General features: G+C 43.9%; 1 protein-coding gene across 1 annotated transcript; it reads right to left on the bottom strand.

The window, feature by feature from the left end:
- Positions 1–3,238: 3,238 nt before the first annotated feature.
- Positions 3,239–23,706, bottom strand: LOC121651693. The gene is made up of 4 exons (XM_042004066.1): positions 23,568–23,706; positions 19,850–21,499; positions 11,798–11,896; positions 3,239–5,430 (listed from the first exon to the last, which is right to left on the bottom strand). Exons 2-4 carry the CDS (start codon positions 21,488–21,490, stop codon positions 3,775–3,777), a joined length of 3,396 nt encoding a protein of 1,131 aa, XP_041860000.1. The 5' UTR covers positions 21,491–21,499; positions 23,568–23,706; the 3' UTR covers positions 3,239–3,774.
- Positions 23,707–24,841: the final 1,135 nt, after the last annotated feature.

Raw genomic sequence — 24,841 nt, forward strand, 5'->3', positions numbered from 1 at the left:
TTCATAAATAGAAAAAGTTTAAAAAGGCCAGAGGAGAAGCAGAGGGAAGATTTCTGTTATAACATTTTATCCCAAAGCCCAACAGTTTTTCTCTGGTCTATCTCGAAATTAGAATTGTGTGAACAAGTCAAGCCTCAGTTCAAGCTGGGTTGTATTATGCTGCTCTGATGGAAAAGAAGTGTGTGAATGTATGTAAATGTTTGTATGCATGTGGCTCAGACAACACACTCGTATGAAGATGCTGGTGCAGTGTGCAGCACCAACCTTTAATCATGTATCAGTATAACAATACATCAGTGTATCGATATATCAATACATCAAGATATATCGATATATTGACGCATAAATTTATCTGTGTAAATCGATTGTCATACCTCTGCACCTGGTGGTTCCTACAAGCCACTTTTTTCTTTTCCACACATAAAGACAAAACATCACATTTGCAGATGCTGGTAACCTTATAAAGAATTATCCTGGTATGGAAAGCTCTAACAGACTAAATCACCTCCTAAAGACAAAGTTTAAAGCCAAAGCAAAACTTCTTGCTGGATCCAGATGCCTACGTGGAACCCTACACTACCGCTCAAAGGTTTGGGAATGTTGTCCTGCTGGATTTAATAGGAAAGTGTTCCCAAACATTTACCAGGTGTGTACATTCATATTTTACTTTAAATATTCAAACTGGGTCATTGTGGGAAAATGAGCCAAAAGAACAGCTGTTCACTTTATTAACACAAGTCTTGTATTTATGTTTGTCCAAATGTTATGAAAAAAAAACTGTGGTACCAACATGATTTTTACATCAGTGGCTGCTGATTCAGTCCAAGGACAGAATGTGATGTTATCCAACCAAAGCACAGGCCAGTAGCACGAATAAGCTTTTGGTAACAAGATGGAACAGCTGACCACTAAAAGACCACCCAGCTCCTCTTATCCACGTCATGCCCTTCAGATTCAAGTCTGCTTCAGGGACCTGAGATGTTAATAAAACTAGCTTTACCCAGTCACAGCAGCTAACCAACCACATCTACTGCCACACACCACTTTTAGGCCTAAATTATGAGATGAAATCTACATTTTAAATTACAAAGATGACTGTGGCGTCCATTTCAGACTCAGTGTTTGAAGGTGCTGGTTAGCTCAGATGAATTATCATCTTTATTTTTATCATCACTACACAGAAGTTAAATAGATGAAGATCCATCTCATGTCTACACAAATCTAAAGAAATCAAGTTCAGTTTTTCTGGAACTCACAGATTTCAGGGGGAACATATGAAAGCCCATTCCTGACACTTGTAAATAAAAACATATTGACAAAGTATCTCATAATTATGAGAAAAAAATCGATGAGATAAAGTGAAAATTATGAGATTAAGTCATTGAGATGATTTAATTATATTTATCTCATAATAGTGGGTTTTAATCTCATAATTATGACATTTTATGTCAAAATTATGATTCGAGATTCAAAGCGTTTATTGTCACATGCACAGTAAGGAAACAGGTTTCCCTGTACAGTGAAATTCTTACTTTGCCGTCCACACCGAATGCCATAAATATTAAAAGTATATAGAAAAGACTAATTTAAGAAGAGCATGCAAAAGAGTAAACATAAATATAAACTATAGGTAAAATATAAGTAAAGTAATCTATGTACATAATGTGCAGCGTGCTACATAAACTGTGGAACATTCATGAAATACGTTGTCAATATTTCCATTTACAAGCGGCAGGAATGGGCTTCCATAGAAAATGCTGGAAAATGGAGGCAGAAATTTGTTAATGAATGTTTGGAAAAGAGTGAAGTGTGTGTTGTGTGTTTGCTTTTTAAGGTGCCCCTTTGTCTTTGCCATGCAATATGTGACACAGCCACCAACAGCATGCCACAGAGAAAAGTCAACCTGTTTTCTTCTCAGAATTATTGCCTTACTCCATCCAAACGTGAAACCAATGCAACTAAAGCTTCTCCTCTGTGAGCCGACGCCTCCTGAAAGGAGCAAACTCTGGAAACTGACTGGTTTCTCTTCCTATGAAAAGATGGGTCATGAACAGATTATCCCTGATGATACGAGTAAACCATGTTCTGGATTTTATTTTTCTAAGGATTGCTCTTCTTAGACATCTCATATGGAGCTGAGGAATGAAAGGAAACCACACTTCTTTCTGTTTCCATGTGAGACAGAGACAAATGGATTCTGGAGAGGTCTGAACTCACTCTTTTAGTTTCCTCAGCCAGATTATCTTTTGTAAACTTGCTGTGAACTCTGTACTGTGTGTGTATTATATTGTCAAACAAACTTTGAAATGCAAGAGAAAAAAGTCTTTACCATCATGTTACTCTGACAGTGTTTTTGTTGCCTCATTTCTGACCTTGTTGGGACCAGAAGTCGCTGTGTTCTCACAGCACTTTATCAGCTCCACCTGTTCTACTTCCTGTTAACACAATTATCTAATCAGCCAATCACATGGCAGCAACTCACTACATTTAGTCATGTACACATGAAAGCATGGATCTGGATGTCAGTCATGTAAGTAACCAGGTGTTGGCACACACCAGCTTCACACAAACCACCAAACACAAACCTGCACATACATTATACATGTAAATCCTTTATGACTCGACGATACAAATAATATCTATATCTACATGCTATTACACACTGACTCAACTATATACACCATACACATGCACATCCCTATCATACCATATCCAAACATTATTTCTTTGATAAGTTTTGGGGTCCATCTTCTCCAGTACAAAGTTACCCAGAGTCCATTCAAATATTAACACTATTGCTTTAGTTGAGCTGACTCTTGGTTTTATTTGTATTAAGTAACCAAACCAAATCCACTTAGTTTAACAAGCTAAAATCTGTTTAAGAAAAGAGAAGCTGCTCGTTGCATCAGCTGCAGTTAAATAACTAGTTGCAGCTGGAAGATGATCACCCTGCAGGAATTATCCAATAGGAGGCTCCGACCTGTTAGCTTAGTTAAATCCAGGTGGGACTTGTTTCCTGGCCAGGCAGTGTACAGCCATGCTGACAATTATCTCACATATTTCCAATAAAATAATGAATCATGGTGATAAACTCTCTTGTTAGAACAGAAATCACGTCACAAAATAATCTAAACATGAAGTAAAAAGTTCAAATGTTTTATCTCATCTGAACCAGGAGAATCTGGACTTTCCAACAATATGATGGAACACACACTAACACACAGAAACACACTTTGGCTTTAATTTGTCTTTTTATTGATGATCAACATGAAGCACAGACACACTTCTGATCAGAACTTTATTTACACTCATCATGAACATCAGGATCATGTTAATATGAAGTTTTCAGAGATTTCTTTCAGACGTTTGATTTCTGTCCAGAATAAATGAAGATAAATGTTTAATGGGAGAAAACAACAAACATTTCATTCAGTGTTGCTTTAAAACGTGTTGAGACCCTCCTAACTTCCTGTTAGTGACGATGACTACAGAGTCCCAGAGGGAAAAACCATCATCAGTGGGACACATTCAAGAAGAAAACACATCAAACTCAACATTATATAACAATGATCTAATCCATCATGCAGGAAGCATCTGACTCTGCTTTATTTGACAGTGAAGAGAAGGAAGAAACGTGGAGACAGAAGTGGAACGAGCTGCAGAATCATCCAGATGTGAACTGAACTGCTGACATTTACAACCTCATCTCTCCACCAGTACAACTCAGACTGAAACTGGTTCAGAACCAGATTCACTGGTCATGGAGGAAAACCATCAGACCGTCTGATTGACAGGACAGATGATCAGAGGAGCTGAGTTTTTACCACCATCGTTAGGGAAGGGATTGAAGAACGGGTAGAGTTTTTCAGTGAAGCAGCAGCCAGTAAAGGAGAAGATCAGAGCTGCAGCATCTACATCATAAAAGGAGACCAGACCCTCCTCATAATCCACAAACACCCCCACCTTCTCAGGACCAGACTGAAGATGGAGACGGACTGGAGGATCAGCCAGAGCTTTGTACTCGTTTCTATTTCTTAACCATATAGTCCAGAAACCATTCTGAGGTTTCAGTGCGATGCCTCCCTTCCTGTTGATGGACTCTCTGGCGACTCCTAAAATCCAGTCAGTTTTTCCTTTAACCTGAACCTCAAAGTAAAATCTGCCTGAAGAGAAACTCTGGTTTCCTAAAACATTAATGCAAAGAGAAAATCTCTCTGGGTTTTTTGGAAGTTTCTTCTTCACATCACCATGATGAACTTGTTTTCTATCATCAGACAGGATGAGCCAGGGATTTGCTGTATCAGGATCCAGAGTAACATCCACTGCAGACTGCTGGACCTTCTTCAGCTCAGCCTCAGCGAGCAGCTTCTTCTTCTGTTTCCTGAGTGTCTCCTCCAGCTGAGACACAGCTCTCACCACAGTCCCCTCATATGATGGTGGACGGACTCGGACCTCTGTCCAGTTCTTGGTGGGTGGAGCAGCTTCCAGGGATGAGAAGCTTTGGAGGAGGTGGAGGTGGTCTTCAGAGCGTGAGAGCTGCTCCACCTCAGAGCTCCTCTTCCTCAGCTCAGAGATTTCCTGTTCCAGATGTTTGATGAAGGCTTCAGCCTGTTTCTCTGTAGCTTTCTGTTTGTCTTGGATCTCCTCTACGAGCTGGTCCAGGCCTCTCTGAGCAGACTCCATCAGAGCAGTGAAGACCTGAACACCTTCTGCTGTCTCTCTGTCTGCAGCATCTTTACTGATCTTCACCAACTCTTTCAGCTCCTGAATCTTCAGTCGTTTCTTCTGGATCAGCAGCTGGATTCCAGCCTCTGTCTTCCCCAGCTCTGCCTTCTTTCCTTCATATTCTTCTCTCAGAGGAACAAACTCATGAGTCTTGTGGTCTAAAACAGGGCAGAGCGAGCAGACACATGTCTGGTCGGTCCTACAGAACAGCTCCAGAGGTTTATCGTGCTTCCTACACATCCTGTCCTCCAGGTTCTCCACAGGCTCCATCAGCTGATGTCTTTTCAGACCTGAAGCTGTCAGATGAGGCTCCAGGTGAGTCTGACAGTAGGAGGTCAGACACACCAGGCAGGACTTCAGGGCCTTCAGTTTGGTTCCAGTGCAGACGTCACAGGGAACTTCTCCTGGTTTGGCAGCTTGTTGCTCTGAGCTGCTGCTGCTGGCTTCCTGCTGAGCTTCACGTCTGAACTGAGCAACCATCTCTCTGATGAAGGTGTTAATTTCTGGATCAGGTTTGGAGTGAAACTCCTTCTTACACATTGGACTTTGGGAGCTGTTGTTAACATCCCAGTATCTGGTGATGCAGTTCTTGCAGAAGTTGTGTCCACATGGTGTGGAGACTGGATCAGTGAACACATCCAGACAGATGGAGCACAGAAACTGATCCTCAGATCTCTGGTTGCTGCCAGCAGACATGTCTGACCTCTGAGGAGTCAGAAAAACAGCATTAAAACACACGTCTAGTCATTATTCTTCAACGTTTCACTTCTATCCTCCTGACTAACAGAAAAAAACACCACCAATGTTGCTGTTCTATTCAGGAAGTGGCTTTGAGACCTGGACAAAGCTTTTTCCTTTCATAGACCATCTTCTGCACGTGTCCTGTGGCTCAATGCTAAAGGCAGAGGATGCCGTGGACACCGGTTTGTTCTCCAACCACTTCATGACTGTGAGTTCAGGAGGACTTTGTCTGACCACCATCTCCAATGTCCTGAAGGACCTATCCCAGGGATGGACAACTCTGGTCCTGGAAGGCCGCTGTCCTGTGGGTTTTAGATGTTTCCTGCTCCAACACAGCTGATACACTGTTTTCAAGATGGCGGTGCGTGTAGAAGCAGCGATCTCTCTGTGTCCCGACCCTGCAGTGTTTTCTTTTTGGGGGGGGGGTTTGTGAAAAAAGTGTTTAAAAGTTTTTCTCATCTGTCTACGTCAAAATATATGTAAGAGAGTGATTTAAGCAGCATAGTGTCAAAAAGGATTGATGGTTGACAGGTCAAAGGTCAACTGGTGCAGCTGCAGGTGTTGTTTTGATGATTATCATAAGTGAGCGTGCCTTGATCACGTGATGTAAACACAGCTGTTGTTATAATCCTGGAGTGGTTATGTTATGATGACGTGTGTGTGACGTGTGTTCCCCACGCGTTGACATGTGTTTCCCAGGCATTGTTGTCAATGAAAAAAGGGATCTGCCTAACAGGACCGGAGGGAGAGGAAGTGAGTGGGAGTTGTAGTCCGGGTTCGCAGGTTGTAGTTTTTTTTACGGAGTGATGCTCACAAAATGTTTCAAAAAGTCTCTTCACAAGCTAGACCGGAAGACAGGGTTCAGCTGGAATTGAGAGGGGAAAGCCTAACCAAAAATGACTTTACCGTCTTATCCACAGACGATCTAGTACAGTCCATGTCTATTATGACCGATGCTACTTCAGAGTTAGTGGTCCAAATCGTACGAAACCACGAAGGAGGAGGAGGCGTTAAAAGAGGTTTAGAATAAATACTAGACTGTGAAATTGTTAAAAAAAAAAAAAAAGCAAAGGTACATGGTTAAAAACGCGGGTAGCACACCTGCTGTTTCCAGCTCTCAGCGATAGAGAGGCGGCTACGCTCGGTAGAGAGCTTCAAGGTAGAGCCGGTTTACATGATCAGACCAAAGTCACCTTCAGCGATGTCTCAAAATTTGAAAGGGTAATGAATTGCAAAACTGTCTTCTGTATTTTACAGAACCGAAGACCTACGCTCCCTGTCCAAATTTCAAACAAACACACCCAGAATGAGTAAAACTCTTTTTATGTTTCTGAATCAAAAGCACTACTATGGAATTAAAAACCTGAAGGCGTTTCTAGGGACCAGATTCATATGTGACTACTGTTACACAGGTTACAATAATGTTGTAGATCATTGCTGCCCGGGTCCTACCTGTCAGCAAACAGAGCTCATGCCTGTTATCTGCACACAGTGTGACAGGATATGTAGGTCGCTAGCCTGTTTAGCAAAACACAAGGAACCATTTGAGAGTCCGAATACTGGAAAAGCCGTTAGTCAGTGTCAACTGTATAAACGTTGTAAAAAATGTCAAAGGTGGTATCACGTTCCTATAACCGTTCAAAGTAAACCGCACGTGTGTCAGGCTGTAAAATGTAAAATCTGCAGGGAAAGTTTAGGAGATCGTTGTGAAGATCGAGAAAACAGCCATCTCTGTTACATTCAGCCTGTCAAACCTGAAACACTCCAAAAACATTATCTTGTACAATTTTAAAACATTTGCAGATGAAAAAAGTTCACATTCCTTTTCTGATCTGTACAAAAACGCTTGAAGGCGTCAGATGGCACTCTGAAGGCCTGAATTGTGCTAAAGAGTTTGTATTGCATTTCAGGAAGCCTTTGTATAAAAAAGCCCTCTGTATAGTACACAATTGTAAAGGTTTTGACAGCTTCATCATGCTCAGCACCATGATGGAACTGGGTTTAAAACCCTCCGTTATCTTGCAGGGAAGCAAAGTCATTTGCTTAACGGATCCTGATTTCTGACACAGATACAATGATTCCCTGAGTTTCGTCACCATGTCTCTGGCATCCATGCTGAAAGTGTATCAGCGATAAAAGTAAAGGGCATTTTCCTCACGCTTTAGCTCCTTGGATCACCTGAATTACATAGGCCTCTATCCTCCTCCTGAGGCCTACAACACAGAGAGAATGAGTAGGGATGTGAAGCTTGACTTTCTAGCGTGGTACGAGACGGTAAAGGACAGAACTTTTAACTTGAAGGCATCAAGTATGTCTATGAATTTTTAGGATGTTTTTTCCATTCTTGCCTAACGTGAGCGTACATTTGAAGACACGTACACTTTCACCGTGACAAGACTACAAGCGATAGAGTCTATCAGCGACATTAAACTGGTCATCATGAGAGAACACGACTGGGTAGAGATGAAAAAATATGATCCGCGCATGAGAGCTTTTCTCCGTGACTTCAAGGCCCCTGAACCTCTCCTCCCGAGGGATGCTCTGTACGGTGGGAGGATGTGTGCTGTGCGGTTAAGGTACACAGCTGCTCCTGACGAGAGGGTGTATTATGTAGATACGATGTCACTTTATCCCTTTGTTAACTGTACGTTCCCGTAGACACCCCATATTAACACAGATTTTAAGGAGCCTAAGATCTACTTTGGGTTAATACGAACAGCCGTTTGTCCACCTAGAGGTTTCTTTTTCCCCTTTCTGCCTTACAGAAAATCCTCAGGGATACTGGTGTTTAGACTGTACCGCACCTGCACTGAAGTTAACTTTCAGAGGGGTGCTTGTAACCACAACGACCAAAACCGGGCGGCTGAAATTAACAAGGCCTTGGAGAGGTAGGTTATCGTCTGATTAAGATAACAAAGGTGTTACATTTCTGTGTTCGTGGATTACATCCACACTTTTCTTAAAGGCGAACGGAGATACACCAGAGTGTCAGTCTCACCAAAGTATTTTGCTGGACGAGAGCAAAATTAAAACCAATCCTGCTAAAAGACAAATTGCAAAATTGTGTCTCAGCAGCTTTTGGGGATCAAAGAAATAATCTAGGTGAAACGGTCCTCGTGACAGAGCTTGAAGAATTTTTCACCTACATGTTTTCTGAAAAATATAACATCAAGAACTTTTCTTTTATTAACAAGAGAACGGATCAGGTTCAGTAAACCTATGGTGAACGTTACATAGCACCTCCAAACAAGACCTATAAAGTCTTTATAGCGGCTTTCACCACGGCGTACGGGTGTCTAAAACTGAATGAGTATTAGGAGCCGATGCTACGATACAGACAGTCTGCTCTACTCTACCAAAGAGGGTCAGAACAGCCTTGAACTAGGGGTTTACCTGGGTCGAATAACAGATGAACTTCATGGCGATAGCATACAGGAATTTGCAGCAGCAGTCCAAAGAGTTATGCTTACCAGGCCAGAAACAAGAAAAAAGTGGTGCTCAAGGTGAAGGGTATCACGCAGACTCGGGAGTGCTGCTAAGAAGTGTGTTTTGACAGCGTCAAAGACTTGGTGGAGGGCTATCAGCATCCCTCTGAGGAGGATGGGGAGGAGGTGAAGTTCACCGAAATCCCTCAGCGTACGATTGTGGGGGATGAAAGAAAAAAAGTTTAAAGTTGTGTACGATATTACCGGATGTTAAAACCTTACCTTTTGGATATTGACTGTAAAGAGGTTTTATGTTTTTTTTTTAATTATTTTTTTAGTTTTTGTTTTGTTTTGTTTTGTTTTTTTAGGCAAGGCAAATTTATTTGTATAGCACATTTCATGTACTAGACAATTCAAAGTGCTTTACATAAAACATTTCAGCAGATAATAATAATAATAAAAAGATTAAAAGAAATGCAATCAATGAAATAAAAACAGAACAAAGATGCTAAAATAAAATAGATAAAATGCAAGAAATAAAATTTCAGTGTGGAAACTGGATCCAGATGACCTGAGGGTTCTGGCAGGTTCATACTGGGTCAAGAGGTCACTGATGTATTTTGGTCCTAAACCATTCAGAGCTTTCTAGACCAGCAGCAGAACTTTAAAATCTATCCTCTGACGGACAGGCAGCCAGTGTAAAGACCTCAGAGCTGGACTGATGTGGTCCACTTTCTTGGTCTTAGTGAGGACTGGAGCAGCAGAGTTCTGGATCAGCTGCAGGTGTCTGACTGATGTTTTAGGTAGAACCTGTAAAAACACTGTTACAATAATCAAGCCGACTAAAGATGGAAGCTGGACTAGTTTTTCCAGGTGCTGAGACATCAGATCTTTTACTCTTGATATGTTCTTAAGCTGATAGTAGGCTGATTTTGTGGTTCCTTTAATGTGTTTTTCAAAGTTAAGGTCTGAGTCCATCACTAGACCCAGATTTCTGGCCTGGTTGGTGGTTTTTAGGTGTATAGACTGAAGCTCTGTGGTGACCTTTAATCGTTTCTCCTTCGCACTAAAGACCATCACCTCAGTTTAGTTTTTGTTTAACTGAAGAAAGTTCAGACACATCCAGTCATTAATTTCCTCAATGCATTTACCAAACTCTGAAAAAAAAAGTTTTGTAATTCAGAGTGTGTTTTTCATGTTTTTTTCTCACACTGTTTCATTTTTTTCCATTTGTAAAGTGGTTTAGTGTGTGTGTGTTTTAAAAAAAATCTGAAAAAAAAGTCCCACCTCGTAGATGAAATTAAATTTGACCCGAGGTTGTGCATGCCTTTTTCATGTTTGATCGATCGGCCCGGTGAATCAGGGAAAACATTTTTTGTTAAATCCTTGTTAGAAAATTGTGAACATGTTTTAGATCAAGTGCATGATAATGTGGTGTGGATTTATACCTCCTTTCAACCCCTGTATGACTAACTGAGAAGAGTGTATAAAAATATTAAATCTATTGAAGGTCTTTTTTGGCGATGAAAATGTGTTTCCTGCAGATCAAAAGCATCTTAGTATTTTGGATGATGTCACTTTTCAGGCCTCGGATCATCCTGAGGTTGTCAAAATTTTTACACAATACAGACACCACAGAAATATGAGCGTTATCATGCTGACTCAAAATGTCTTTAACTGGTGAAAGACATTTTGAAAAGAAAGATTTTCTGGAAAGATTCCAGGATGCAACCAAGGACCCTCACGGATACTTCATCGTGAACCTACAACTACAGGGGGATCACACTCCTCAGCCTCCCCGGTAAGGTCTATTCAGGGATGCTGGAGAGGAGGGCCCGTCGGATAGTCGAACCTCAGATTGAGGAGGAGCAGTGTGGTTTTCGTTCTGGTCGTGGAACAGTGGACCAGCTCTACACCCTCTTCAGGGTCTTTGAGGGGGCAAGGTAATGGTAAATAAATGGTAAATGGTCCGTATTTATATAGCGCTTTACTGTACCTGGAACGATACCCAAAGCGCTTTACATTATACATCACATTCACCCATTCACACACACATTCACACACTGATGGTGGAAGCTGCCATGCAAGGCGCTCAACCACGACCCATCAGGAGCAATTAGGGGTTCGGTGTCTTGGCAGAGGATCGAACTCTCAGGTTACGAGACGACCTTGCTGAGCCACGCCGCCCCATATGGAAGTTTGCCCAACCAATCTACATGTGCTTTGTGGACTTGGAGAAGGCATACGAGAGTATGGAGTACCGGACCTGCTTGTAGGAGCTGTCCAGTCCCTGTACGACCGGTGTCAGAGCTTGGTCCGCATTGCCTGCATTGACCCCGCTAAGGCTGCCCTTTGTCACCTCTTCTACGCTTCAACGTTTTTCCGGCTTGGAGGACTAGATTGTAGATCAGTTGCGGGACACAACTGATCTGTGATTGTTCTGATTGTTCTGTGATTACATTTTCAGCGCACCACACACAATACGATCAAAACTGATTTTTTTATCTTCACATGTGAGGTCTCCACCAGATAAAAAATCTTATAAGATTAAAAAAATTGTTAACTGTGTACCAGGCCTTACTCTCCCTCTTCCTATAAAATGTTCTGGTGGTGATGGACGCCATTTTCTCTGACACGAAGGAGGAAGTTCCCAAAACTCCGCCTCTACAAGTCGGTTTAATTTAAAACCCCTAAATGTCCTCTTTAGAGAAGAAAAGGAGGTAGTTCGGTAGCATGCAGGGGGACGGACATATTCAGGTTTACAAATGTCCTCCACAGAGGACAAATCTGAACTACTGGTAGTCAGGATCCTGATCCAGTTTATCTGAGGAGTGAAAGTTCCAGTTTCTCTTTGCTCTCCGTTTGCTGCTTGTTGAAACTCAGTAAAAATGATCAGCTGTACTCACCAGTGTTGGAGTCAGTAGCTGAGAAAGAACAGATGAACTCGCTTTATTTTCCTTCACACAGAAACACAGAGATTTGCTTTGACAGCAGCTTTGATCTGACTAACAAGAAGAATCTGGAGAAACTGGTCTTCCAGTGTTGCTCCACCTTTTCCTGAACTGGGCTGGGTTTTGTTCTTCAGGTTCAGACATGATTATAGTTAAAAACAGCAGATGATACTAGAATGGTTTTAAAATGCAGGGAGGTCCTTGAATAAACTGCAGCTTGTTACACAGAAAGAGTTCAGACAGTCAGGATTTGGTCTTGTAGTGTCTAGTTAGTAGCATTATGTAGGTAGTATAATCACATTTAGATATAAGAACAAATTAAGGCATAGGAGTGTATTTCTGTGAGTATCACATGGATCCAGCTAACACAATGACCTCCTTAGAAGACAGTATCACGTGAACTCCGCAAAGACGATTAACTATAACATTAACAAAGGAAATGCTCCATAAGTTTAGGTTAACCTATGTAGAATCACCATAAAGTGAGAACGTCTGAACAACTGGGAGCTGTTGGCTGCAAACAGGGTGGAAAGATCTGAGAGACATTTTCACACTAAAGTGCACTCAGATAATTTTATGATGGAGCCACTAGAAGAAGAAAATGTGGGATCCCATCAAGTGTAGAGAGACGTCACAGAAAACGATGCAGAACTGAATCAGACGGAGTGATGAGATCCAGAGAGGTTGTCCCAACCAGTGAGGAGCAGACAGGCGGAAGTGTCTGGACTTGGAAGCAGGACCAAGAAGGGTTTGTACAGACCACACATCACATCAAGTGGAGATGTTTCAGAGGAGACTTTGATTCAACTGAAGGACAAGAGGACACTAAGGTCACCTTCAGACTTGGAGTGAAGTCTGGATAAACAAAGGAGAAACTTTTAGAACAACATGGACAGAAAAAAAGAGGAAAAAGAAAGAGATCAACAGTAGGATAAACAACTAAAAGAGAGAGAGAAATAACAGGTTGAGGAAGAGATTTGCAGTAGCTTTTTTTTAACTAGAAGCACTAGGTTCCAGATTTAGTAATGATGTTAATTATTCTACCATATATTTTCTAAATTAATAAATAAAATAAAAGAAGAGGAGAATTTTCTAACTTTAGGGTGATAATGTATGATGAATAAATTAGAGGACGATCACATCATCTACTGTGTGTGTTTTAAACTAGATTAAATATCTTAGAAAATATCAGACCTGACAAGAGCACTTTCTTTAAATTAAGGAATTACTTTATGGAGTGTTAATTATAAAATGAAGCGTGCTCGACTAAGCATGAAGGTGCTCAGTGGATCGCGAAGTTTCTGTGTCATGAACACGTGAGCAGGAGAGGAGCTGCTGACTGAATATCCACAGACATGGAGAAGAACATGTGGATAAAATGCTGACGTTAATTCTACAGAAATTGGAGCTGTAAGCAAAATTTAGGAGCCGTTTGTGAGAAAATAAAGGTTGCAAATTGTTTAAAACATACTCATTTTAAACACTGAAGTTAATTATAGTTTTGATGATTCTGTTCTATTGAGTTTTATTATTTTGTACTTCATTCTTTTAGCTTGCTTGAATGCATGGGGGACTTTTAATCCGATGGATGTCATCAGTGTTTGAAATGTTTGATTTTATTTGGCCAGATGCTGTCTGGTGTTTTTTCTTTTCTCAGTGAGATATTGGGGGAGATCTGATTGTTGGAGAACACCAGTGTTGTGAGTGGACTTAAAAGTGCAAACGGGGACATTAAACATGGGTGGTAAATCCTGAATGCTGAAGCTGGGCCTGTAATAAGTTTGCTTCTTTCTTTACTGACAGAATTCAGAAAACCAGTCAGTCAGTGCTTTCATGCCAGAGGCAGGACATGTGTCCCTGTGTCCACTCAGAGACATGACACACTTTTCTCCAATCAGTCCTAAAAACCTGGATGAGGTCATTGGCCATCTGAAAACCACCACTTACTGCCTCGATGCCCTGCCAACCAGGTTTGTAAGAATGTTTCAGGATGCATAGATATCTTCCAGATGGTAAACACGTCTCTGCTTTCAGGTGTGTAGCTGCCATTGGTGGCAGAGTTTAAGTTCACTTCTTTTTGATTTAAACAAATTAATAATTTAATTTTGTTAAAAGGAAATACTTTCCATTTAAGTTATTGTGATTTGAAATGTGTTTAAATAAGCATTTATAATGGAAGCAGAGTTCCGGTGCTGTTGAAGTCAGGACTTTTTTTTATGCTCACTATGTACTGACAAAGGCTGCCTGATATCCTGTCAGACTGTCTGTTAATGTACGTGCTAATGTGTTAGCCAAGTTCACATGATACTTAATCCACTACGTTAAGGACTGTGATCGTTTTAAGCTCACAAGTTTGTAATCATTTAAGCTGTTGAATAATATGTTTTCATGTGGTTGAAATATGTTTATTCTCTATAAGAATGTTTATGTAATATAAATGTAGTATGATTTATTTTTCCTCAAGTTCTGTAATATTGATTGATGTCATGTATCCATGAAATGTACTATTTTTCCTGGGTGGAAGGATGTTCTTGGGTGGAAGGATATGTGTGGGCCGTTGGTCCCGGGGAGACATTGGAATTGGAAGTCTCTCTTTAGTGTGGTAGATGGAAAAATAAAACCTGTCAAGAAGAGTTAATCCCTCTCTGTCCTGTTACAAGTTGTCTTCCCACAGACCCTAAAAACAGCCGTCATCAAACCACTACTGAAAAGAAAAACCTGAACTCATCACTCATGAGCAGCTACAGGCCGATATCAAACCTCCCCTTTCTTAGTAAGTTTATAGAAAAAGCTGTCTTCCAGCAGCTACACAACTTCCTGACACTAAATAATTGTTCTGGGGCATCATTTTTTAAAAAGCTGGCGTAAGAACAAAAACCAGCGTAGGCCAAATATAATCAACTTTTGGGATTTAGGAAAACCAAACAACAGTAAAATGTTCCTACCTCCACGGCAACTCTGACCCAGCCGTACGCACAAAATCTAGAAAAACAGGAAACGGCGACAACAACGATCCAGAATGAAATGAAGGAAATGATGTCAAACGTGGGACATTTGTGCACAATCCACTATTACCTTTCACACCACATGTTAGATTTTAAAGCTGTTTGCAGAAATGAATAAAGATGCATTCCAAAAGCGCACGGTTGGGGGGAAAAACAGGATTTTCAGGAAAAAGGGAGATGATGTTAATAAGACGCTCAACCAGTAAAATATCTTCTGTCATTGTGAAACAAAACTTCATGTTATAAAATCCATCCAGATAAATAAGGAGCCAGTCTGCTGCCAGCATGTAGCAGCCAGTGTGGAAAGTAGCTTTGGTCCTTCATTCCAGCAGAGCGGGACCAGACTGGAGGCTGGAGGTCTAGAAGTGATGCTATGCTAACGAAACACAAGAGGAGGATTTATTTTTATTTATTTATTCTTACACAATGTTTTTATTGTAGTTTTAATTTCTGTCCAGACGTCTTTATTTCCCGCAACTCCTTGTCCACCTCGTTAATAATGGTGATTGTGTCCCTCTGCACCGCCCACCCAGCTGGAGGACCATCCACCCAGCTGGAGCACCGCCCACTCAGCTGGAGGGCCACCCACCCAGCTGGAGGACCCAGCAACTAGTGTTGTAGAAAAATTACCAAGAGTCTGGAATGAGTAAAAGTATAAAAAGTTTATTACAGGAGAATTATTGAATACAGAATTACTTGCAAGTTGAGAGCAGTCTTCTGACCCATGAAGAGTCAGGAGAGGACTCTCCTGATTCATCAGAGAAAAACAGTTTTATTCAGCCCATCTCCAGCTGAAGGTCAGTCTTAAAACTGATAAAAGTCAGAATAAAGAGATTAAATGGGGCCACTCTCTTCCACGCACCCAAGGAACAAAAACAGGCTGTTATTCTAAACAGCTATTTCTATCTAGCAGGTGCATCAACCAGTCTTATGGGAAAATTAAGACTGGAATCCAAGGTCTGGAAGAATGTGGTCAGTCTAACCTCATACAAGCATGCACAATAAACCTGCAGAAAACCAGTGACTTCAATATTCTGTAAAATGAGAACACACAATTTGAAAATGTAACAGTGAATAGATTAACAATATTAAATTAATAAAGAAACTAAATATACGTATGATTATTTTATGAGTAAATATGAGTGATTACCATATGCAGCAAAATTTCTTTCACAATTCCCCTCTTTTGATTTAAGGAAAACTTCATTTTACTATTAATCACACACAATAGGTAGATAATAATGCACCAGAAACACACAAAAAGGAGCCAAAGTATGCAATAAACATAAAAACAAACACATTAGAACACCATATCAAATTTTAAAAATCCACACAAAAGATTGGACCACACTACAACAGCAGAGTGGGCATAGCCGCTATGTTGTCGGGGGCGTATGCCCCTGGTAGGGTCACCCATGGCAAACAGATGTCTAGGGGAGGGACCAGGCGAAGTGCGGCTCAAATCTCACTATCATGAGGAGAACGCAAGGACCAAGGTTTCCCTTGCCCGGACGTGGGTCACCGGGGCCCCCCTCTGGAGCCAGGCCTGGAGGTGGGGCACAGAGGCGAGCGCTTGGTGGGGGCCTTTGCCCATAGGGCCCAGTGGGGCTAAGCCTGAAAGGGTGACGTGGGCCTCCCCTCCCTTGGACTCACCACCTGCAGGAGGGGCCATAGGGGTTGGGTGCAATGTTAGCTGGGCAGTTGCCACAGGCTGGGACCCTGGCGGTCTGACCCTCAGCTGCAAAATCTAGCTATGGCGGGAAAGGAGCCTGAGCTGGTGCGCGAAGTTGAACGGTTCCGGCTAGATATAGCTGGACTAACCTCGACGCACGGCTTGGGCTCTGGAACCACTGTCCTTGAGAGGGGCTGGACCCTCTTCCATTCTGGAGTTGCTCCCAGTGAGAGGCGCCCAGCAGGTGTGGGCATGCTCAATGCCCCTTGACTTGGCGCCTGTACGTTGGGGTTTACCCCGGTAGACGAAAGGGTAGCCTCCCTCTGCCTTCAGGTAGGGGGAAGGGTCCTGACTGCTGTTTGTGCTTATGCATCAAATAGCAGTTCAGAGTACCGTCCCTTTTTGAAGTCCTTGGAGGGGTGTTGGAGAGCACTCCTTCCGGGGACTCCCTCGTTCTGCTGGGGGACTTCAATGCTCACGTGGGCAATGACAGCGAGACCTGGAGGGGCGTGATTGGGAGGAATGCCCCCCCTAATCTGAATCTGAGTGGTGTTTTGTTGTTGGACTTCTGTGCTCGTCATGGACTGTCCATAACAAACACCTTGTTCAGACATCAGAGTGCTCACATGTGCGCTTGGCACCAGGACACTCTAGGCCACAGTTCGATGATCGACTTTGTAGTCGTATTGTCAGACTTGCGGCTGCATGTTCTGGACACTCGGGTGAAGAGTGGGGCGGAGCTGTCAACTGATCACCACCTGGTGGTGAGTTGGCTCAGATGGTGGGGGAGGATGCCGGTCAGGCCTGGCAGGCCCAAGCATGTTGTGAGGGTCTGCTGAGAATGTCTAGCAGAGTCCCCTGTCAGAAAGAGTTTCGACTCCCATCTCCGAAAGAGCTTCAACTATGTCCCGGGAGAGGTGGGGGACATTGAGTCCTAATGGGCTGTGTTCCGTGCCTCTATTGTTGAAGCGGCCAGCCGCAGCTGTGGCCATAGGGTCGTTGGTGCCTGTCGTGGCGGTAAGCCCAAATTCGTTGGTGGACACCAGCAGTAAGGGATGCCGTCAAGCTGAAGAAGGAGTCCTATCGGGCCTTTTTGGCCTGTGGGACTCCAGAGGCAGCTGATGGTATCGGCGGGCTAAGCGGAGCACAGCTTCGGAGGTTACAAAGGCAAAAACTCAAGCATGGGAGGAGTTTGGAGAGGCCATGGAGAATGACTTCCGGACGGCTTCGAGGAGATTCTGGTCTACCATCCGGCGGCTCAGGAGGGGAAAGCAGTGCTCCGTCAACATTGTGTACAGTGGGGATGGGGGGCTGCTGACCTCAACCCGGGACGTTGTGGAGAGAATACTTCGAAGACCTTCTCAATCTCACCAACACATCTTCCGATGAGGAAGCAGAGTCTGGGGTAGTTGGTGCTGACTCTCCTATCTCTGGGGCTGAGGTCGCTGAGGTGGTTAAAAAGCTCCTTGATGGCAAGGTCCCGGGGGTGGATGAGGTCCGCCCAGAGTTCCTTAAGGCTCTGGATGCTGTAGGGCTGTCTTGGCTGACACGTATCTGCAGCATCACGTGGACATCAGGGACAGTTCCGCTGGAATGGCAGACTGGGGTGGTGGTCCCGCTCTTAAAAAAGGGGGACCGGAGGGTGTGCTCCAACTACAGGGGATCCCACTCCTCAGCCTCCCTGGTAAGGTCTATTCAGGGGTGCTGGAGAGGAGGGTCCGTCAGATAGTCGAACCTCGAATTGAGAAGGAGCAGTGTGGTTTTCGTCCCGGTCGTGGAACAGTGGACCAGCTCTACACCCTCTTCAGGGTCGTTGAGGGTGCATGGGAGTTTGCCCAACCAATCTACATGTGCTTTGTGGACTTGGAGAAGGCATTCAACCATGTCCCCCATGGACTCTTGTCCCTGTACGACCGGTGTCAGAGCTTGGTTGGCATTGCCGGCAGTAAATCCGCCAAGGCTGCCCTTTGTCACCAATTCTGTTCATAACTTTTATAGACAGAATTTCTAGGTGCAACCGAGGTGTTGAAAGGACCCGGTTCGGTGGCCTCAGGATTGGGTCTCTGCTTTTTGCGGATGATGTGGTTCTGTTGGCTGAGCCAAAAGGCAAAGCTCTCGATTTACCGGTCGATCTATGTTCCTACCCTCACCTATGGTCACGAGCTGTGGGTAGTGACCGAAAGAACAAGATCGCGAATACAAGCGGCCGAAATGAGTTTTCTCCGCAGGGTGGCGGGGCTCTCCCTTAGAGATAGGGTGAGAAGCTTGGTGATCCGGGAGGGGCTCAGAGTAGAGCCGCTGCTCCTCCACATCGAGAGGAGCCAGATGAGGTGGCTCGGGCATCTGGTTAGGATGCCTCCTGGATGCCTCCCTGGTGAGGTGTTCTGGGCACGTCCTACCGAGAAGAAGCCCTGGGGGTGACCCAGGACACGCTGGATGGACTACATCTCTCGGCTGGCCTGGGAACACCTCGGGATCCCTCCGGATGAGCTGGTGAATGTGGCCGGGGAGAGGGAAGTCTGGGTTTCCCTGATTAGGCAGCTGCCCCTGCTGATGGATGGATGGATGGATGGATGGATGGATGGATGGATGGATGGATGGATGGATGGATGGATGGATGGATGGATGGTGATAAACTCTCTTGTTATAACAGAAATCACGACACAAAATAATCTAAAAGTAAAAGGTTAAAAAAAGTTAAAATGTTTTATCTCATCTGAACCAGGAGAATCTGGACTTTCCAACAGTATGATGGAACACACACTAACACACAGAAACACACTTTGGCTTTAATTTGTCTTTTTATTGATGATCAACATGAAGCACAGACACACTTCTGATCAGAACTTTATTTACACTCATCATGAACATCAGGATCATGTTAATATGAAGTTTTCAGAGATTTCTTTCAGACGTTTGATTTCTGTCCAGAATAAATGAACATAAATGTTTAATGGGAGAAAACAACAAACATTTCATTCAGTGTTGCTTTAAAACGTGTTGAGACCCTCCTAACTTCCTGTTAGTGACGATGACTACAGAGTCCCAGAGGGAAAAACCATCATCAGTGGGACACATTCAAGAAGAAAACACATCAAACTCAACATTATATAACAATGATCTAATCCATCATGCAGGAATCATCTGACTCTGCTTTATTTGACAGTGAAGAGAAGGAAGAAACGTGGAGACAGAAGTGGAACGAGCTGCAGAATCATCCAGATGTGAACTGAACTGCTGACATTTACAACCTCATCTCTCCACCAGTACAACTCAGACTGAAACTGGTTCAGAACCAGATTCACTGGTCATGGAGGAAAACCATCAGACCGTCTGATTGACAGGACAGATGATCAGAGGAGCTGAGTTTTTACCACCATCATTATAACATGGATTAAAGTACGGGTAGAGTTTGTCAGTGAAGCAGCAGCCAGTAAAGGAGAAGATCAGAGCTGCAGCATCTACATCATAAAAGGAGACCAGACCCTCCTCATAATCCACAAACACCCCCACCTTCTCAGGACCAGACTGGAGATGGAGACGGACTGGAGGATCAGCCAGAGCTTTGTACTCATTTCCATTCATCAACCATATAGTCCAGAAACCATCCTGAGGGTTCGGTAAGATTTCTCCCTTCCTGTTGATGGACTCTCTGGCGACTCCTAAATACCATTTAGTTTTTCCTTTAACCTGAACCTCAAAGTAAAATCTGCCTGAAGAGAAACTCTGGTTTCCTAAAACAGAAACATAGTAAGAAAATCTCTCTGGATTATCTGGAAGTTTCTTCTTCATATCACCATGATGAACTTGTTTTCCATCATCAGACAGGATGAGTTGAGGATGTGCTGTATCAGGATCCAGAGTAACATCCACTGCAGACTGCTGGACCTTCTTCAGCTCAGCCTCAGCGAGCAGCTTCTTCTTCTGTTTCCTGAGTGTCTCCTCCAGCTGAGACACAGCTCTCACCACAGTGCCCTCATATGATGGTGGACGGACTCGGACCTCTGTCCAGTTCTTGGTGGGTGGAGCAGCTTCCAGGGATGAGAAGCTTTGGAGGAGGTGGAGGTGGTCTTCAGAGCGTGAGAGCTGCTCCACCTCAGACCTCCTCTTCCTCAGCTCAGAGATTTCCTGTTCCAGATCTTTGATGAAGGCTTCAGCCTGTTTCTCTGTAGCTTTCTGCTTGTCTTGGATCTCCTCTACGAGCTGGTCCAGGCCTCTCTGAGCAGACTCCATCAGAGCAGTGAAGACCTGAACACCTTCTGCTGTCTCTCTGTCTGCAGCATCTTTACTGATCTTCACCGACTCTTTCAGCTCCTGAATCTTCAGTCGTCTCTTCTGGATCAGCAGCTGGATTCCAGCCTCTGTCTTCCCCAGCTCTGCCTTCTTTCCTTCATATTCTTCTCTCAGAGGAACAAACTCATGAGTCTTGTGGTCTAAAACAGAGCAGAGCAAGCAGACACATGTCTGGTCGGTCCTACAGAACAGCTCCAGAGGTTTATCGTGCTTCCTACACATCCTGTCCTCCAGGTTCTCCACAGGCTCCATCAGCTGATGTCTTTTCAGACCTGCAGCTGTCAGATGAGGCTCCAGGTGAGTCTGACAGTAGGAGGTCAGACACACCAGGCAGGACTTCAGGGCCTTCAGTTTGGTTCCAGTGCAGACGTCACAGGGAACTTCTCCTGGTTTGGCAGCTTGTTGCTCTGAGCTGCTGCTGCTGGCTTCCTGCTGAGCTTCACGTCTGAACTGATCAACCATCTCTCTGATGAAGGTGTTAATTTCTAGATCAGGTTTAAAGTGAAACTCCTTCTTACACATTGGACATTGGCAGCTGTTGTTAACATCCCAGTGTTGGGTGATGCAGTTCTTGCAGAAGTTGTGTCCACATGGTGTGGAGACTGGATCAGTGAACACATCCAGACAGATGGAGCACAGAAACTGATCCTCAGATCTCTGGTTGCTGCCAGCAGACATGTCTGACCTCTGAGGAGTCAGAAAAACAGCATTAAAACACACGTCTAGTCATTATTCTTCAACATTTCACTTCTATCCTCCTGACTAACAGAAAAAAACACCACCAATGTTGCTGTTCTATTCAGGAAGTGGCTTTGAGACCTGGACAAAGCTTTTTCCTTTCATAGACCATCTTCTGCACGTGTCCTGTGGCTCAATGCTAAAGGCAGAGGATGCCGTGGACACCGGTTTGTTCTCCAACCACTTCATGACTGTGAGTTCAGGAGGACTTTGTCTGACCACCATCTCCAATGTCCTGAAGGACCTATCCCAGGGATGGGTAACTCTGGTCCTGGAAGGCCGCTGTCCTGTGGGTTTTAGATGTTTCCTGCTCCAACACAGCTGATTAAAACCAAACAGATCCAACAGCTTGTTGTCCAGTTCTGCACAATGAGCCATTCATTGAATCAGATGTGTTGAATCAGGAAAACATGTAAAACCTGCAGTACTGTGGTCCTCCAGGTCCAACATGGCCACCCCTGCCCTGTCAGCTTTTCTTGTTAATGAGTTCGTATCCTGACTGTGCAGCTTAATGTCGTCGTACACGTGTGTATAATGACAATAAAGTTTCTTGAATCTAAATTGTGGAATGAGCTGCTATTTATTTTAATAGTTTTAAAGTTATGTGCACATTGTAGCACTTTGTTCAAGTTGCACTTACTCTCTGGTGGTGATGGACCCCACTTCATCCAGCATCATCACTAACACTGGCACACCACAGGGGTGTGTCCTCAGTCCCGTCCTCTACACCCTATTCACCCATTACTGTGTGGCTTCCCACCAGGACAACACCATCCTGAAGTTTGCAGACGCATCACTGGCAGGACGAAGCAGCCTACAGGAGGGAGGTGGCCTCGCTGGTGACAAGGTGTGAGGACAACAACCTCACCCTCAACACGGACAAGACCAAAGAGATGATAGTGGACATGAGGAAGGAGAGGAACCCTCACCAGCCAAATATCTGGGTCCACATCAGCAAGGACCTCACCTGGACACTCAACACCACACAGCTGGAGAAGAGAGCTCAGCAGCAGCTGGACTTCCTGAGGAGGCTGAGGAAGTTCAGCATGTCACCAAAGATCCTCAGAAACTTCTACAGCTGCGTGGTTGAGTCCATCCTGACCAGCTGCATCACCGTGTGGTACAGCAGCTCTACGGTCACCCACCGGAAACGCCTGAGAGCGGTGAAGACTGGTCCAAGATCACCAGTACAGACCATCTACAGCACAGAGTCCATCATCAAAGACCCTGCCCACCCCCAGCATGTTTACTCTCCTCCCCTCAGGCAGGAGATCCAGGAGTCTGAAATGCAGGACAACCAGACTCAGAAACTCTGTCTTTCCGTCGGCCATCAGACTCCTGAACAGCTGATAGGAGTCAGTAACAACAGCCTGCACCTGCACACTGACTTTGTATTGTCAACCACAGTAACTGTAATATGTTTACTGTTTATGTGTCTTATTACTTATAATAGATACTGTACATGCATCTTACCGTCCACCTCATGACAGTTTTTACACAGCTAATCATTCATTGTTGAATGTGGCACAACAGGTTATGTAACACACTGTACATTTATGTACATAGAATATTTACTCAGTTTTTTATCCCGTCTTTATCGTTATCTTCTATCTAGTTTTTTTTTAGCTGTTCTTCTTTTATTTTATAATCTTTTATAGCATTTAGTGTGGACAGCAAAGTAAGAATTTCATTGTTCAGGGAAACTTGTTTTCACTTTGAATTTTGAATCTTGAATTTTCTCTGACAAGAAGGATGAAGTTCCCAAAACTCCGCCCCTACAAGTCGGTGTCGTTTAAAACCCCTAAATGTCCTCTTTAGAGAAGAAAAGGAGGTAGTTCGGTAGCATGCAGGGGGACGGACATATTCAGGTTTACAAATGTCCTCCACAGAGGACAAATCTGAACTACTGGTAGTCAGGATCCTGATCCAGTTTATCTGAGGAGTGAAAGTTCCAGTTTCACTTTGCTCTCCGTTTGCTGCTTGTTGAAACTCAGTAAAAATGATCAGCTGTACTCACCAGTGTTGGAGTCAGTAGCTGAGAAAGAACAGATGAACTCGCTTTATTTTCCTTCACACAGAAACACAGAGATTTGCTTCGACTGCAGCTCTGATCTGAATAACTTTCACTTTCATTTCAGGTCCCGGAAAAAAAACAGTCTTCCAGTGTTGCTCCACCTTTTCCTGAACTGGGCTGGGTTTTGTTCTTCAGGTTCAGACGTGATTATAGTTGAAAACAGCAGATGATACTAGAATGGTTTTAAAATGCAGGGAGGTCCTTGAATAAACTGCAGCTTGTTACACAGAAAGAGTCCAAACAATCAGGATTTAGTCTGAACTTCAACTCTTTGTTCAATCCCAGCATCATTTACTCATATTTAGGTGTGTAATGTTCTGATGCTTCATTTTGTCCTTTTAATGTCTTTTTCCTTGAACTGAAGGACAGGAAGTTGAAGTTTCTGGAGTAAATGTCTTTTCCTGACAGTTGTTGTTCTGCTGCCCTCTGCTGGACACACACAGGAACTACACCAGACTTCATTTCAGTTTAGTTTTCCTTCTTACTGCCTTTCACCCTGTTTCTGTCCATCTTTTTCACACTCAGCCTACAGAATGACTTATTCCTACCCGACTGTTCAGTATGATTTATTTAACTTTCAGCAACTCATCTACATGTGCTCACACTCACGCCTGTACACTTCTTGTGTGTCAGCAGGGCTGTGTGCTGAGCCCATTCCTGTATTCCCTCTTCACCCACGACTGCAGGCCTGTACATGGATCCAACTCCATCATCAAGTTTGCTGACGACACCACGGTGATCGGCCTCATCAGCAACAACGATGAGTCGGCCTACAGGGAGGAGGTTCAGTACCTGGCCACGTGGTGCGCAGACAACCACCTGCTCCTTAACACAAAGAAAACCAAGGAGCTCATCGTGGACTTCAGGAGGGAGAGAGGAGGCACACATGACCCCATCCACATCGACGGGATGGCAGTTGAACGTGTCTCCAGCTTCAAGTTCCTGGGGATCCACATCTCGGAGAACCTGAATTGGACCACCAACACCTCCAGCCTTGTGAAGAAGGCTCACCAGCGCCTCTTCTTCCTGAGGACGCTGAAGAAACACCACCTGTCTTCAGCCATCCTGGTGAACTTTTACCGCTGTGCGATTGAGAGCATCCTGACCAGCTGTGTCACGGTCTGGTATGGGAACTGCTCTGTCGCAGATCGCAAGGCGCTGCAGCGGGTGGTGAAAACTGCCCAACGCATCACAGGGTCTCCACTTCCAGCCCTCGA

Source organism: Melanotaenia boesemani, chromosome 13, assembly GCF_017639745.1.
Source record: "Melanotaenia boesemani isolate fMelBoe1 chromosome 13, fMelBoe1.pri, whole genome shotgun sequence".
NCBI lineage: Eukaryota > Metazoa > Chordata > Actinopteri > Atheriniformes > Melanotaeniidae > Melanotaenia > Melanotaenia boesemani.

Bases quoted from the DNA above. Each gene is read 5' to 3' on its own strand.
- LOC121651693 (XM_042004066.1), bottom strand. From the start codon at position 21,490: ATGTCTGCTGGCAGCAACCAGAGATCTGAGGATCAGTTTCTGTGCTCC. The intron at 11,897-19,849 runs GTCTGATGGTTT...TCTTCTTGTTAG, and splicing joins TCTGTCCTGTCAATCAGACG to TCAGATCAAAGCTGCTGTCA. The intron at 5,431-11,797 runs GTGAGTACAGCT...CTGACTCCTCAG, and splicing joins AGCTACTGACTCCAACACTG to AGGTCAGACATGTCTGCTGG.